Here is a 12,108-nt window from a genome sequence, read left to right on the forward strand (position 1 = left end):
AACCTCAAGGTAGAAAAGATTCTTGGATTTTAGAATGTGAGAATTAAGTTATTATAACAAAAGTTTTACACAAGTACAGAAAGGGATAGCAAAAAATATTCATTGCACAGCACATTTTAGAAGAGTACAATTAACAGGAAAAAATAATTATACTCTATTAAGAGGACAGTAAGAATACAATTTTAGCATTAGATGAAGCCCAAGAGAATCCCATTATTTGTGACCGAACTTTTTGTCGCCGAAGAGAATCCTTAAAGTTGCAACATTTTGCTGTGCAAAGTGTCATTTCTTGCAAGTCCTTCCCATGCTTGAGCAAAAACTTTGCTAGGCTAACTTCGTTTTCACACTCTAAGAATCCATGTATCTTTACAACCTTGAGGTGGTCTAGGAAAGGCCTTAAAGCTTGGAGTTGAGATTCCCAATATTGCTCCTCTGCAGAAGTAGACAAGTCCCACAAGTCCCTATTCCATTGCTGAAAGAACAAAAATATGAAACAAAACTAAGGCTAAGTGTGCATATATATATAAGGCCGTAAATCAAAAGGAATTACATTTATTGTACTCACTCTTCTTTCAGTCGTGAAGTCATTGATGATCTTGAGGATGAGTGTGTGCAACGTGGGAGAGCTCCTGAATAGGAATGCTAATCCTGGTACATTATTTTTCTCGAAACCGGTATGCAACTCCAGAACCTTAAGGTTGTTAAATGGATGGAGAAGGTTTATAATATCGTTCTTGTTTGATAGAATCTGCCAAAATAGTGAGAGTCCATTCTCATGCACTGGATAACATAAAACTATTATGCCGGAAAAAAAAAAGATTGTGATAATTGAGCACTATTTCAGGCAGGAAGAAAGGCTTTTACCTCAACACATTGGCTATCAAGAGTTAAACTATGGACATGAGAGAGTCCAGATAAAAAATTGCACACACTCTGAAGCTTTTCCACGCTCAAATTTTCATGAAGTAGAGAGAAACCAACAGAGGCCTCATGCAGAGAGGTCAAGTTCACTAGAGAACTGCTAGCAGTAATAGAATTATATTCCCACGAAATGCTCCTAAGCCTTGGTGCATTAACTTTAAACCATGTCTTATCACTGTATGCATCAAAACAGCTTGCAACTCTTAAATTTTCCAATTTTGCAGAACAAATGTCCAAACTATGTAGCTGAAAACAATTCTCTATTGTTAAATCTTCAAGGGCTCGACAACAAACCTTGAGATGTTTCATCCCAAAACAAGCATCGAGATTAAGATTCTTTAGACAAGGAAATGACGATTCCGTAAACAAGTCCAAGAGGGAGGATTGTTCATATAAAATGACAAGTGATAGTGACAATGTGTGGAGTGATGGAAACCCAAGAGTCATTACCGAAGATGGAAGCAATCTAAAACCGGGATACCGAGATCTCAGTTTGAGAACCCGCAAAGATTCACTCGTTATGACTCCTCGAGGGAAATTGAAGTAATCACCGGTGGCGACTTCCACATCAAGTTCTTGCACATTACACCTAATTGCTCTTCGAATCAAACCATTTAGATGGGAGAAACTCAAATGTGCACGAAAGCGAAGGGCTCTTAGATCAGAATGCTTGTCACGGAGAGCTAGGACATTGGCGATGAAGTCCATCGAAGACCACCATCTTTTTGATTTAAGCTTTGGTGTAAAACAAATGGCCTTACTAGGGTTCATTGTGGTGAAATCAAGGTCAGGAAATGAGGACCAGAGAGATCTCCATCTTTGAGATAAGACACTGGTTTGAGCAATGGATTTAAGGGGAAGAAGCAAGAGAACGTGATGGAGGATAGCATCAGGGAGATCGCTGATCCTGTCAATGTCATTATCACCTTCATTATTTGATGCAAACCACAACTTTTTTCTCTTGGTGGATCTTGTTTCCATTACCATGATGGTGATAGTTGTGTTGAATATATCTTTCTGTATTGTAAGCTGCTATCAATTTAGATTAGGGTTTGAAAGTTTCGAAAGTGTGAAGTAAGATGATGAAAGAGTGCTTGAGTTTGTTTGCACTTCCCTTCAACTTTTAATTTCTTTTTTTACTATTATTTTTTGAATAATTCACGTTTGAGTTTGAAAGTTTCAAAAGAGTGAAGTTAGGATATTTTTAGCAGATTTCTTGGCAAGGCTTGCGTCTAGGTTTGACATCTCCAAGCAAGTGTGGAAGTCTCTCGCTTTCGGGATCTCCCATCTTTCTTGTTAGCTGACTCCATGGATTATTTTTTGTTTTTCGTGAGGCCCAACAGGCCTTAATTATAATATAAGATAGAATTTATTTATTTTTTACTGTGTTTAGCGATCAAAATATTAAATTTTTAAATTTTAAACTTTTTTTATTTTAAATTCATTTTTGTTTTTGAAATGTTTTAAAACAATAATATCATAAATAAATTTTAAAAAATAATATATATATATATATGTCATTTTAATATATTTTGCAAAATGAAAATATTTTAAAACATACATATCACACTTTCAAATAACTCTCCAATAGAACTTCATCTTTCCTATTTCTGAACATGATACATTGCAGTTTCTTGATTCTCTAATTACCCAAGATGCATTCTTTACACAGGAGCCCATTACATTTGTAATTATTTTTATAAGATAGAAAGATTTAATGGATCAATTTTTTTTACCCAAAAATCAAATAACTCCTTCTTGAATATAAGATCATTTTGAAATATTTATTTGGGAGTAGTTGTGGTTACTTTTTAAAATAATTGTTATTTCAAAATGTATTAAAATAAAATTTTTTTATTTTTAAAAAATTATTTTTAAAATCAATACATCAAAACAATTTAAAATATATAAAATTTTAATTAAAAAAATTAAATTGATATTTTTAAAAACACAGTTGACTCGTGTTTTTAAAAAAATTACTTTTAACATCATATGAGCATAATTGTTGTGGTTGCAAGTTACAGCATAGAAAAGATGTTCTGCCACGTGTTATTATTAGAGAATAATATAAATCATATCTTGGAACCTCACCTAATAGTTTAAGCTTTTAGGTGAGATAGTTCTTTGACATGGTATCAGAGCCTTGATGACCAAGCAGTTACGAGTTTGAATCTCACCATCCTCATTTATTTGATAAAAATGGATCTGTGCAAGTTTCAAGTCTAAAGGACTTTCACTTGAGAGGGTGTGTTAAAGAATAATATAAATTATATCTTGGAACCTCACCTAATAGCTTAAACTTTTAAGTGAGATGGTTCTTTGACAGTTATAACCTTCTCGTTTTTTTTTTCTTTTATTTACTTTTAGTTTGCATGGATTGGCATTGCCATTGATTAATGGTCCATGCTGTGGTGATAAATGGTCAAAATATCGAGGCTTGAGAAATTGGAAGGTATACATATTTGGTTCTGTCCAACCACATCTAATAATTCTTTAAGTGCAAATTAAATGCATAAACTGCTCAAACAATGTTGTATGGGAAACGTTGTTCTTTTTTTGGATAAACCAAGATCACGTTACCAAGACAAAAAAATGGAAGCCGGAGGAGAGAAAAAAACGTTAGCAGCACTGACAAGGAGCATCAGAATGAACGACACATCCAGCATCGAAGTTTGAGGAGAAATAAAAAAATGAAGAATTAAGAGAACAAATTGAAACAGAAGAGAGCATCTCGCAGAAGAAAACCAAAGAACACAAGCCACCTATATCTCATAATTTTGGCTGAGGATGATTGTTTTAGCTAACATTTTTCTCCCTTTTCACTTTCCAAATCCTGAAGTGTTCTCCATCTCCTGAAAAATAAAGGGTGAGCAAGATCATTAATCGATGGAAAATGGAGAAATGACGGAAATATTGTTACTAAAGAAAACAACGCACATCTCATACAACTATCTTCCTTAAGTTGAACTAGAAAATGCAGCAAATGTTTGTTTCCATCAAACCAGATAAGTCTTTGAAATCACAATTCCACATCCTAAAATTAATCATCTGCAGTGATAAAACATCTGGCCAGCTAATCTAAAGCGATCCATTATTGTGACAATACTCTTTAAGCTTTGAAGAAATTAGAAATCTTGACATGCATCCTTCATTCCACCATATTTATCAAGCGACAAGCATTCCAAATCGCGCACCAAGCTATTCAGTAGCAAACTTACTTGTTCAAGAAACGATGAGCTAAGGAACTTGGGCCCTAATAAGGAGGCAAAACTATAATTCTACATAAATTTAAACAACAATTATTTTTAAGCCCCGAAATTTTAACATCCCCATCTCTAAGAAAAAAGAATGACTGCCAACAATCCGCAAAATAGTCGATATCGAGCTGAGTTCTTTTACATGGTTCTGACTGGTGTAAAGAATCCGTGATGCTGTGTACTGGAGTCGTAACTGAGTTGGAGGTAGAATTTAGTGAGAGGAGAGGAAAGATACTGGTGTAGGAGGGTTTTGTTGATGAATTTGGAGGAGGAAGAGCATGAGGGAAGTTAAGGGAAGGAAGTTTGTACCAGAGGTTAAGCCATTTGTGGGACATTAAGGAGGTTTGCATAATTGCATGGGTTGTTTAGGGTATGAGTGGTGGTGGTTTGCTTTCCTTGTTTAAGTGACCAAACTTGAAAAAAAATGAGGTAGTAAGGGACATAATGCTAGTACACCGTGAATATCAGTCTTTTTCACTCACTTTTTTTTTTTTTGTTTCAAGATTAAAAACCGTAAAACAAACTCACAAACACATTAACATGTCAAAAATTAAATAAAAAATGGGGCCTCATTGGCCACCTTGATGATCAACGAGGTAGCCACCAGAGGTCACATCATGGTGGCGACCCGATTTTGTGGGTCACTTGGCCAACAACCCAATCATGTGGGTTGCCCATCCAACAACCAACCCGTTTTTCGAGGTAGTAAGGGACATAATGCTAGTACAATGTGAATATCAGTCTTTTTCACTTACTTTTTTTTTTTCTTCCAAAATTAAAAACCTTAAAACAAACTCACAAACACATTAACATTTCAAAAATTAAATAAAAAATTGGGCCTTATTGGCCACCTTGATGATCAACGAGGCACCTCATGGTGGCAACCCGATTTTGTGGGTCACTTGGCCAACAACCCAATCATGTGGGTTGCCCATCCAACAACCAACCCGTTTTTCTCTATCTTTTATGTTTATTTCATCTGTCTTTTTTTAACAAATAAAGCTACATGGCACGTGCTTTTATGTATTATTTTATAAATTAATATTTGATAATTTTATGTGTAACACTTTTTTTTTCTTGCGCACACAAGATTTACAGGATATACGTTGTATTACATCACCAATAGTTACATTTTGGCTATGTCTATTACTACCATACATGAAGTGTAAATCCCCGATTAAAATTTTTGAGTTAGTGAAAAATAAGAAGATGAAATGAAAATAAAATAAATAAATAAAATATATTTTAAGATAAAAAGGAATATAAATTCAAAGGGATTTATTTAAGAATAAGAAGAAAATGAATCAAAAGCAATATTTTGATTAGTTAAAGAGCGACCTAAAAGTGAAATTAAAAAGACCATTTGGATAAATAAAAGAGATGAAAGAAGAAATGGGGACTGAGTGAGAATAAAGAGAAATTAGGGGCAGAGGTGCAAATAGGCCAAAATGCTCTTTTATATATATATATATATATATGAATGGCTTCATTTGGCCGGCTAAATAAGAAAGAGTGGGTAGGAGGATGTTGTGTGTTTCAACTTCTTTTTCACCTAGACTATAACAAATTTTATTTTTGTAATAGTATAAAGTTTTATTAAGAAAATGGCTATAAATATAATAATTTAACTTATATTAGATGAACAAGAAAAGGAAAGTAAAAAAAAAAAAAACATAAAAGCTCTGTATGAAACAGGGGAGCGCATCAATTAGGCGGAATAAAAAAAACATAAGAAACCAGCTCCTCCCTACTAAACACTTTCCATATTAAGCTTTAAAGAGTTGGAATGAAGCTTGAGCCATAAAGCAATACTTTGACGCACCATAGAAAAACAAATTTGGAGGTTAGAGGCAACATAATTAAAAATAGCATCATTCTAGTGGAGCTAAAAATTTCATACAATGCATAAAAAAAGAAGTTGTCATAAGAGATTATATTGCCTACCTTTAACCATGGAAGATCATTGGTAACATATATTGTCAACAAATTTTGGAAAAACACCGCAAAAGACCCAATTAGAAAGCAGTTTCATCTATATTGTCACACGTGCCCTCACGATATCTAAGGCAATTTTGTTCGTTTGCCTGATTAATTGGGAATCGCCACCTAGTATTTAATTGAAGGCTACTAGAAAACCTGATTATGCTGGCCTTGTCAAAGATTCACAAATAAGGGACTAGTTGTGACTAAGAAAGGTATTAGCACCCCTAGTACACCCTACCTGAAGTAAACTGCTTTGCAATTTGATATAATTTAAAAGGTTTTGAAAGTTGTCTTGCCGATGATTTCTTAAAAAGAGAAGAAAAAATTTTTTCAGTAAGGAAATCCTTATCTTATCAAATAAAAGAACCTAATTGCTCTATTATTAATAAAAACAAAACAAACTTTTCTATTTAATAACAAGAATACATCTTACATATAAGATTATAAATCCCGAATACCAAACAAAAAATATTTTTTGATATTTTTTGAAATGTGAACCAGATTCAATGCAAATTAAAACATTTAATTTTTTTTCCTTTTTCATTCTTTTTTCATTCTTTTTTCCTTTTTAGTTTTTTATCATAAACAAAACATACATAAAAATAATAATAATAAAACACCCACTCAAACACTCTCTAGTATGTTTACTGGCAAATTATTACATGTTCATAAAACAACATAAACCAAACCAAAAAAAAACTAATAGGGATTTGGATAGAAACCAAAGATTTCTTGTAGATTTTGGAGAGTGAATGGTGGTGGAGAGAAAAGGGAGAAAGAAAAGGAGGAGAAAAATCATTTTCTTTGCTTTCTATTTTCAATTTTATTGTGATTAAGTGGTAAGCAACCTTGTTTTATGTTTAAACTGAATCAATTTTTATGGATTGATGAGTTGTGTGAATGAATTGTTAGTTTAATATTTAGTTAGATAAATCAGTTTATTGATTTGAAATGTTATGTTTTAATTAATCATGATTCTTGATATGAGAAAAGATTGGATAATATGCAGAAGATAAAAATTAAAATAAAAAACTACCCTTGATTATGCCTTGATTATGCATGGAGATAAATTCAGTAATTTAATGGGAATAAGGGTATGAATTGTTTGGTTGAGTTTTAGTCATTCATGAATAGAATTATATTAGTTGGAATGTAAATTGATGGAGTATAGGTAGAATTGAGGAGAAATTTTAAAAGAGTTGCCTTGTACTCGACCAAAATAGAGATTTTAGGGCTTGAGGATATTTGTTTGAATTGTTGTATGAATTATGTAGAATTAAACCACCTTGGATGAAAGAAATGGTTAAAAAGATGTAAAAAGTGTGTAGATTTGAAGGGAAAAAAAAAACATTCCATTTTCCTTAATATTTATAGTTGACCAAAGAAATAATGAAAAGAAGGATGAGTTCTATTAGATGTATGGATTAAATAGGATAAATTTAACATGAAATAAAATAAAATATATGAAAAGGGTGAATTTAAAAAGATTCAAAATAAATAAAGAATATAATGAGAAATCATTACTGGCATAACCTAATTTTTTATCTTTTTATTTTAATTATTTTATTTACTAAAAAATGATGAAAAACAAGTAAAAATAAAATAAATGAAGAATGAATTAAAATTTAGGTTAAGGATAATATGATTGGAAGTTTAAAGATTTAATTAAACTCTTGACTAATTTCATTAATTAAATCAAGGGCTTAATTAAAGAATTGATAAGTTTTGAGACTTAATTGAGCTAGGAATTAATTTAATTAATCAAATCAAAGGGCTTAATTGGAGAGTTGATAAGTTTGGGACTTAATTGGACTTGGATTTAATTTAATTAATGAAATCAGGGACTTAATTGGAGAAATAGCAAAGTCTGGGGTTAATTGGGGGCACAATTGCAAACAGATTAAAGTAAAAGGACTAAAGTGTAAAATATGCCGAAATGCAGGGGTCCAATTACAATTCAACTAGGATCTTAGTTAAAAAACTTTCCAAAATTCAAGGTCCAAAATGAAAGCTGCCATTTCCAGTTGTGAACGGCGCCGTTTCTGAATCAAATGCTCCACCTTCTTCGTCGCTCAAGACCGTTTTAGCAGGAGATATGTAACTGCAGATCGTGGGACGCATGGACGAACGTGGCTCACCCTCATTACCACGTTCTCTGGCTTTATAAAAGCCAGAGAAAAAGGAGAAAAAAGGGGCGAGAGAGAGCGACCTGGAGGAAAAGAAGACAAACTGGGAGGAGCATACGAAAAAAAAGAAAGACAGTAGAGAGCAAATTTTCTGCCACTGTTTCTTCTCAAGGAAACAGAGGCGTTCGTGCCTCGCGATCGTGAGGCACGAACACGTGAACAGCGGCCATCCTCTGGGTTTATAAAAGCCAGAGAAGGCCACAGGGAAGAGAAGAAAAACCCAGAACACGGGGAAAAGAAGGGGAAAACGAGGGCTTCGGCAAACAAGCCTAACACAGAGACGAAAAGAGAAAACACAGAGGAGGGAGCTTCTATTCAATCAGCAGCACCTCGTGCCTTTATCACCATCGTCTTCGTCCTGAGCGAGGGGACGGCAGAACGAAAAGAGGAACGGGAGCATAAAAAAAAAAAAAAACAGGGAGTTAAAAAACCGATACAGGGGAGCGACTGAGAGCAAATTCACAGATAAAAAAAAGGGCAGAACCGGGGGGTGAAAAACTAAAACAGAGGAGAGGAAGCCGTGTTGGTGGAACGGCCCTTCCATACCGTCATCTTCGTTTGCAAGCAGCAGAGGCCAGGAACCAGAGAAGAAAACAAGGGGGATTGGACCGAAAACCAGGGGGAGGAGGAACGAAACACAAGTCACCTTCATCACAATCGTCTTCATAGTCTTCGGAAACCAGTGAAGAGCGAACAGAGGAAAGAAACAGAAAATATGGAGGAGAGAAAGAGCTAGGGTGCTATGTTTCATCTCCATCCCTAGAGTGCAAGCAAATAAACACAGAGGAGCTGCCGGCGTTGATCACAGCCGCTCGTCTCCAGCTTATCACAACAAGTTAGTAGCATCCAAAGAAGCAAAGGAAAGCAGAAGAAGGAGCAGAGGAGAGGAAGTGGTGTCGGCCAGCCAGAGCTTCGTCACCGTCTCCGTCGCCTCCGGCGGAACAGGTAAGCGACCTCTTCTCCTTGCATTGTCTTTGTTAATTAGCATTTACACTGTGCAAGTGAATTTTAATTCACTTGCACAGTGTAGCGACAAGCGTGCGGTAGCGCACGCGTGTTGCTTAGCCCAGCCAGGTCACTGGTTTGGGCCAGTGACCGGGCCGGGCTGGCTGTGTCCAGCCCAGCTCAGCCCATGTGGGCTGGGCCCAGCCCAAAAATGTAAATAAAAAATAAAAATAATAAAAATTGTGTGTAAATAAAATATAAATATGAATTTTTTTATTCATTGACGCCAGAATCAGAATAAAAATATTGATTTAAATTTATTTTGCTTTTTGTGTGATGTGTAAAAATAAATTTATTTAATTTATTTATTCACTGACGCTAGAGTTAGAAATAAAAAATTATTAATTTAAATTTATTTTGTTTCATAACTACATAATATTTACCAATGTCAGAGTTGAAAATATCCTTAGTTAAATATTCACTGCGTCAAAATAAGGAATACTACACGCAAAACCATTGTAGCATAAACCAACAAAACATTAACAATTTATGACAAAGTCAGCAATGCAGCTTGCCTTAGACAGGACGTTCAAGAGGTGATAATATCTTCACTTTTGCGTAACTAGTTTCATACCATAAAATCTCTGTTGACCGGTTAGGATTTCTAGTAACCACAATACTAGATGATGATTTCTTAAATAATATAATTCTTCATAAAAAAAAATATGATATCGAAATTAGTTCTTTTCTATAATAATTTTTAAGACCATCTCAATGTTGAGTGTGACAATTACTATTTTAATAAGAGTTTTGGCTTAGGAGAATAAAAGTAAACATGTTAATAGTGATGTTTGAATTATGAAAATTAATAGAGACGTTAAGTAAATTGGAAAAAATGAATGAAGTTTAATTGATGAAGAAAAATATTAGTGTTTAAAGATTTGAAAGTCTCTTAATCTATGATTATGGGATGAGTAGGAATTAAGAAAAAAAAGTTGCTTTTGTGTAGAGAATTTTGAATCTAAAAAGAATTTAAATGATGATAACGAGGGAGAAGTCGCGGGAAGCGCACAAACAGCAGGGACTATTATTCGACAGACGATTATATGTAGGTGATTTTCACCTCAATATGATAGAAAATTCTTAATTAATGATAATTGCAATTTATTTACATGCTCAATTCTGTGGTGAGATTTATGAATCTTATCCAAGAAGAAAATAAAATAAAAAATGAATGAAGTAGATATGAAGTAATCGCATCCCACAAAGGGATTGCCGAAGTGTATGGTATTCTTTTGGGAATACAGGATTGACTGGCTTTCAAACAAAAATGGTGGATTATTTAGCATTCATATGGGATTGCTAGATTAATTGGTATTTAGTGAGAATACCTGAATTATAGACTTCTATAAAGGAATAGTTAGGGTTGCCGGAATTAATTGGTAATCGGGTGTGATTACCAGAATTGTTAGCATTCTTTAAAATTGCTGGACAAAATTGACTAATCGTGGGGTAGCCGGATTCTGTGGGTATCCATGAGAAATAGACGGATTATGAGCTATAAAAGAGAAATAGTTAGGAGAATTGAAGGAAATTTTAAATGTAATGTTTATATACCAAAAAAGAATAAAATGATACAAAAACCTCATTAATTATGATGAGTTGTGTCACGACTCAAATTCATGATCCACGAGCGTCAATATAAAAATGGAGTCATAAGAACAACTTATCAAAGTTAAATCTTAGAACATACATGTTATAAAATAAATTATATAAAGATTTTGCAGCATTTTGATATCTTTTAAAATATTATATTCTTTCAAAACCAAAAAAATTAAATGACACTTCAAAATCTCTCATCATGAGCTATAGCAAAACAAAGAATCTAAAAAATTTTACACTGTCAAAATCCAAACTTAATTAAAACAATATAACTGTGGAGAATCTAAAATATCGAATCAAAACTAAAAGAAAAATCTCACAAAACAAGTAAGGCATACCGACTGAAACTGAAAAAATAAGAACATTCAATAAAGTCCATTTACTAACAAAAATTAAAAATCTTAAATACTAATAAAAATATGGAAGAATAAGTTCAACCAACTCAATAAGAAAATAACATTTAATATATATCATAAATGTTAATAGTTTGCAATTTAATATATCTTGATATAAATATATATTCTAAGCATATTAACATAAAGTTGTAGAATACATATTAGAGATCAGATGACATCTGAAGGTAATCACTGTATAAGGATCAGTCATTACAGATTGGTGTATCTCTCACTAACTAGATTTATAGAATATTATATTTGTATAGACTAACTATTATTTATTAGTATGAAATTACTAATAAGTCTTATATCAAAACATAATAGATATTCACATAAGTATCAAAGTAATGTATATCATATTAAATAAAATTTAATTCAATAGAATGCAAATGCAAATTCAAATTCAATAATTAATGAGTACTTGAAAAATAAAACAACATATATAAATATTTAATAAATTTATTAGTTGTACTTATCATATAATCAACTTATATATGTATATATATTACATGTATATTAAAGATTATTTCAATCATCCGAAAACAAAAACAAAAGACAAATGAATATGGAAATGAAAACTACTGAAAATTGTTAGAAAGAATGCTAGCAGAATTTACATGAAAAATACTTAACAATAACTCAAAAGAAAAATAACATAAAAAATTTAAAACTCTAATATTAGAGATCAAAATGTAAATATAAAGTTGAATTGTTTCGGTCAGGAAAAAAATGAAATTTCACATATCAAGTATAGATATT

General features: G+C 32.7%; 1 protein-coding gene and 1 long non-coding RNA gene across 2 annotated transcripts; one reads left to right on the forward strand and one right to left on the reverse strand.

Annotated features, from left to right (window-relative positions):
* Positions 1-157: 157 nt before the first annotated feature.
* LOC105142540 (Protein with RNI-like/FBD-like domain) lies at positions 158-1,902 on the reverse strand. The gene is made up of 3 exons (XM_011050218.1): positions 865-1,902; positions 566-748; positions 158-472 (listed from the first exon to the last, which is right to left on the reverse strand). Exons 1-3 carry the CDS (start codon positions 1,900-1,902, stop codon positions 158-160), a joined length of 1,536 nt encoding a protein of 511 aa, XP_011048520.1.
* On the forward strand, positions 684-9,469 carry LOC105142539 (uncharacterized). Its single transcript, XR_845573.1, has 3 exons — positions 684-697; positions 906-908; positions 9,200-9,469. It is a non-coding gene; the product is annotated as an uncharacterized LOC105142539 (long non-coding RNA).
* The last annotated feature ends 2,639 nt before the right edge of the window (positions 9,470-12,108 follow it).

The sequence above is a fragment of the Populus euphratica genome, unplaced genomic scaffold, assembly GCF_000495115.2.
Source record: "Populus euphratica unplaced genomic scaffold, PopEup_1.0 scaffold147.1, whole genome shotgun sequence".
Lineage (NCBI taxonomy): Eukaryota > Viridiplantae > Streptophyta > Magnoliopsida > Malpighiales > Salicaceae > Populus > Populus euphratica.

Coding starts and splice junctions, on each gene's coding strand:
- LOC105142540 (XM_011050218.1), bottom strand. CDS start 1,902: ATGGAAACAAGATCCACCAAGAGAAAAAAGTTGTGGTTTGCATCAAAT. Junction 749..864: donor TTGATAGCCAATGTGTTGAG/GTAAAAGCCTTT, acceptor CTATTTTGGCAG/ATTCTATCAAACAAGAACGA. Junction 473..565: donor ACTTCACGACTGAAAGAAGA/GTGAGTACAATA, acceptor TTGTTCTTTCAG/CAATGGAATAGGGACTTGTG.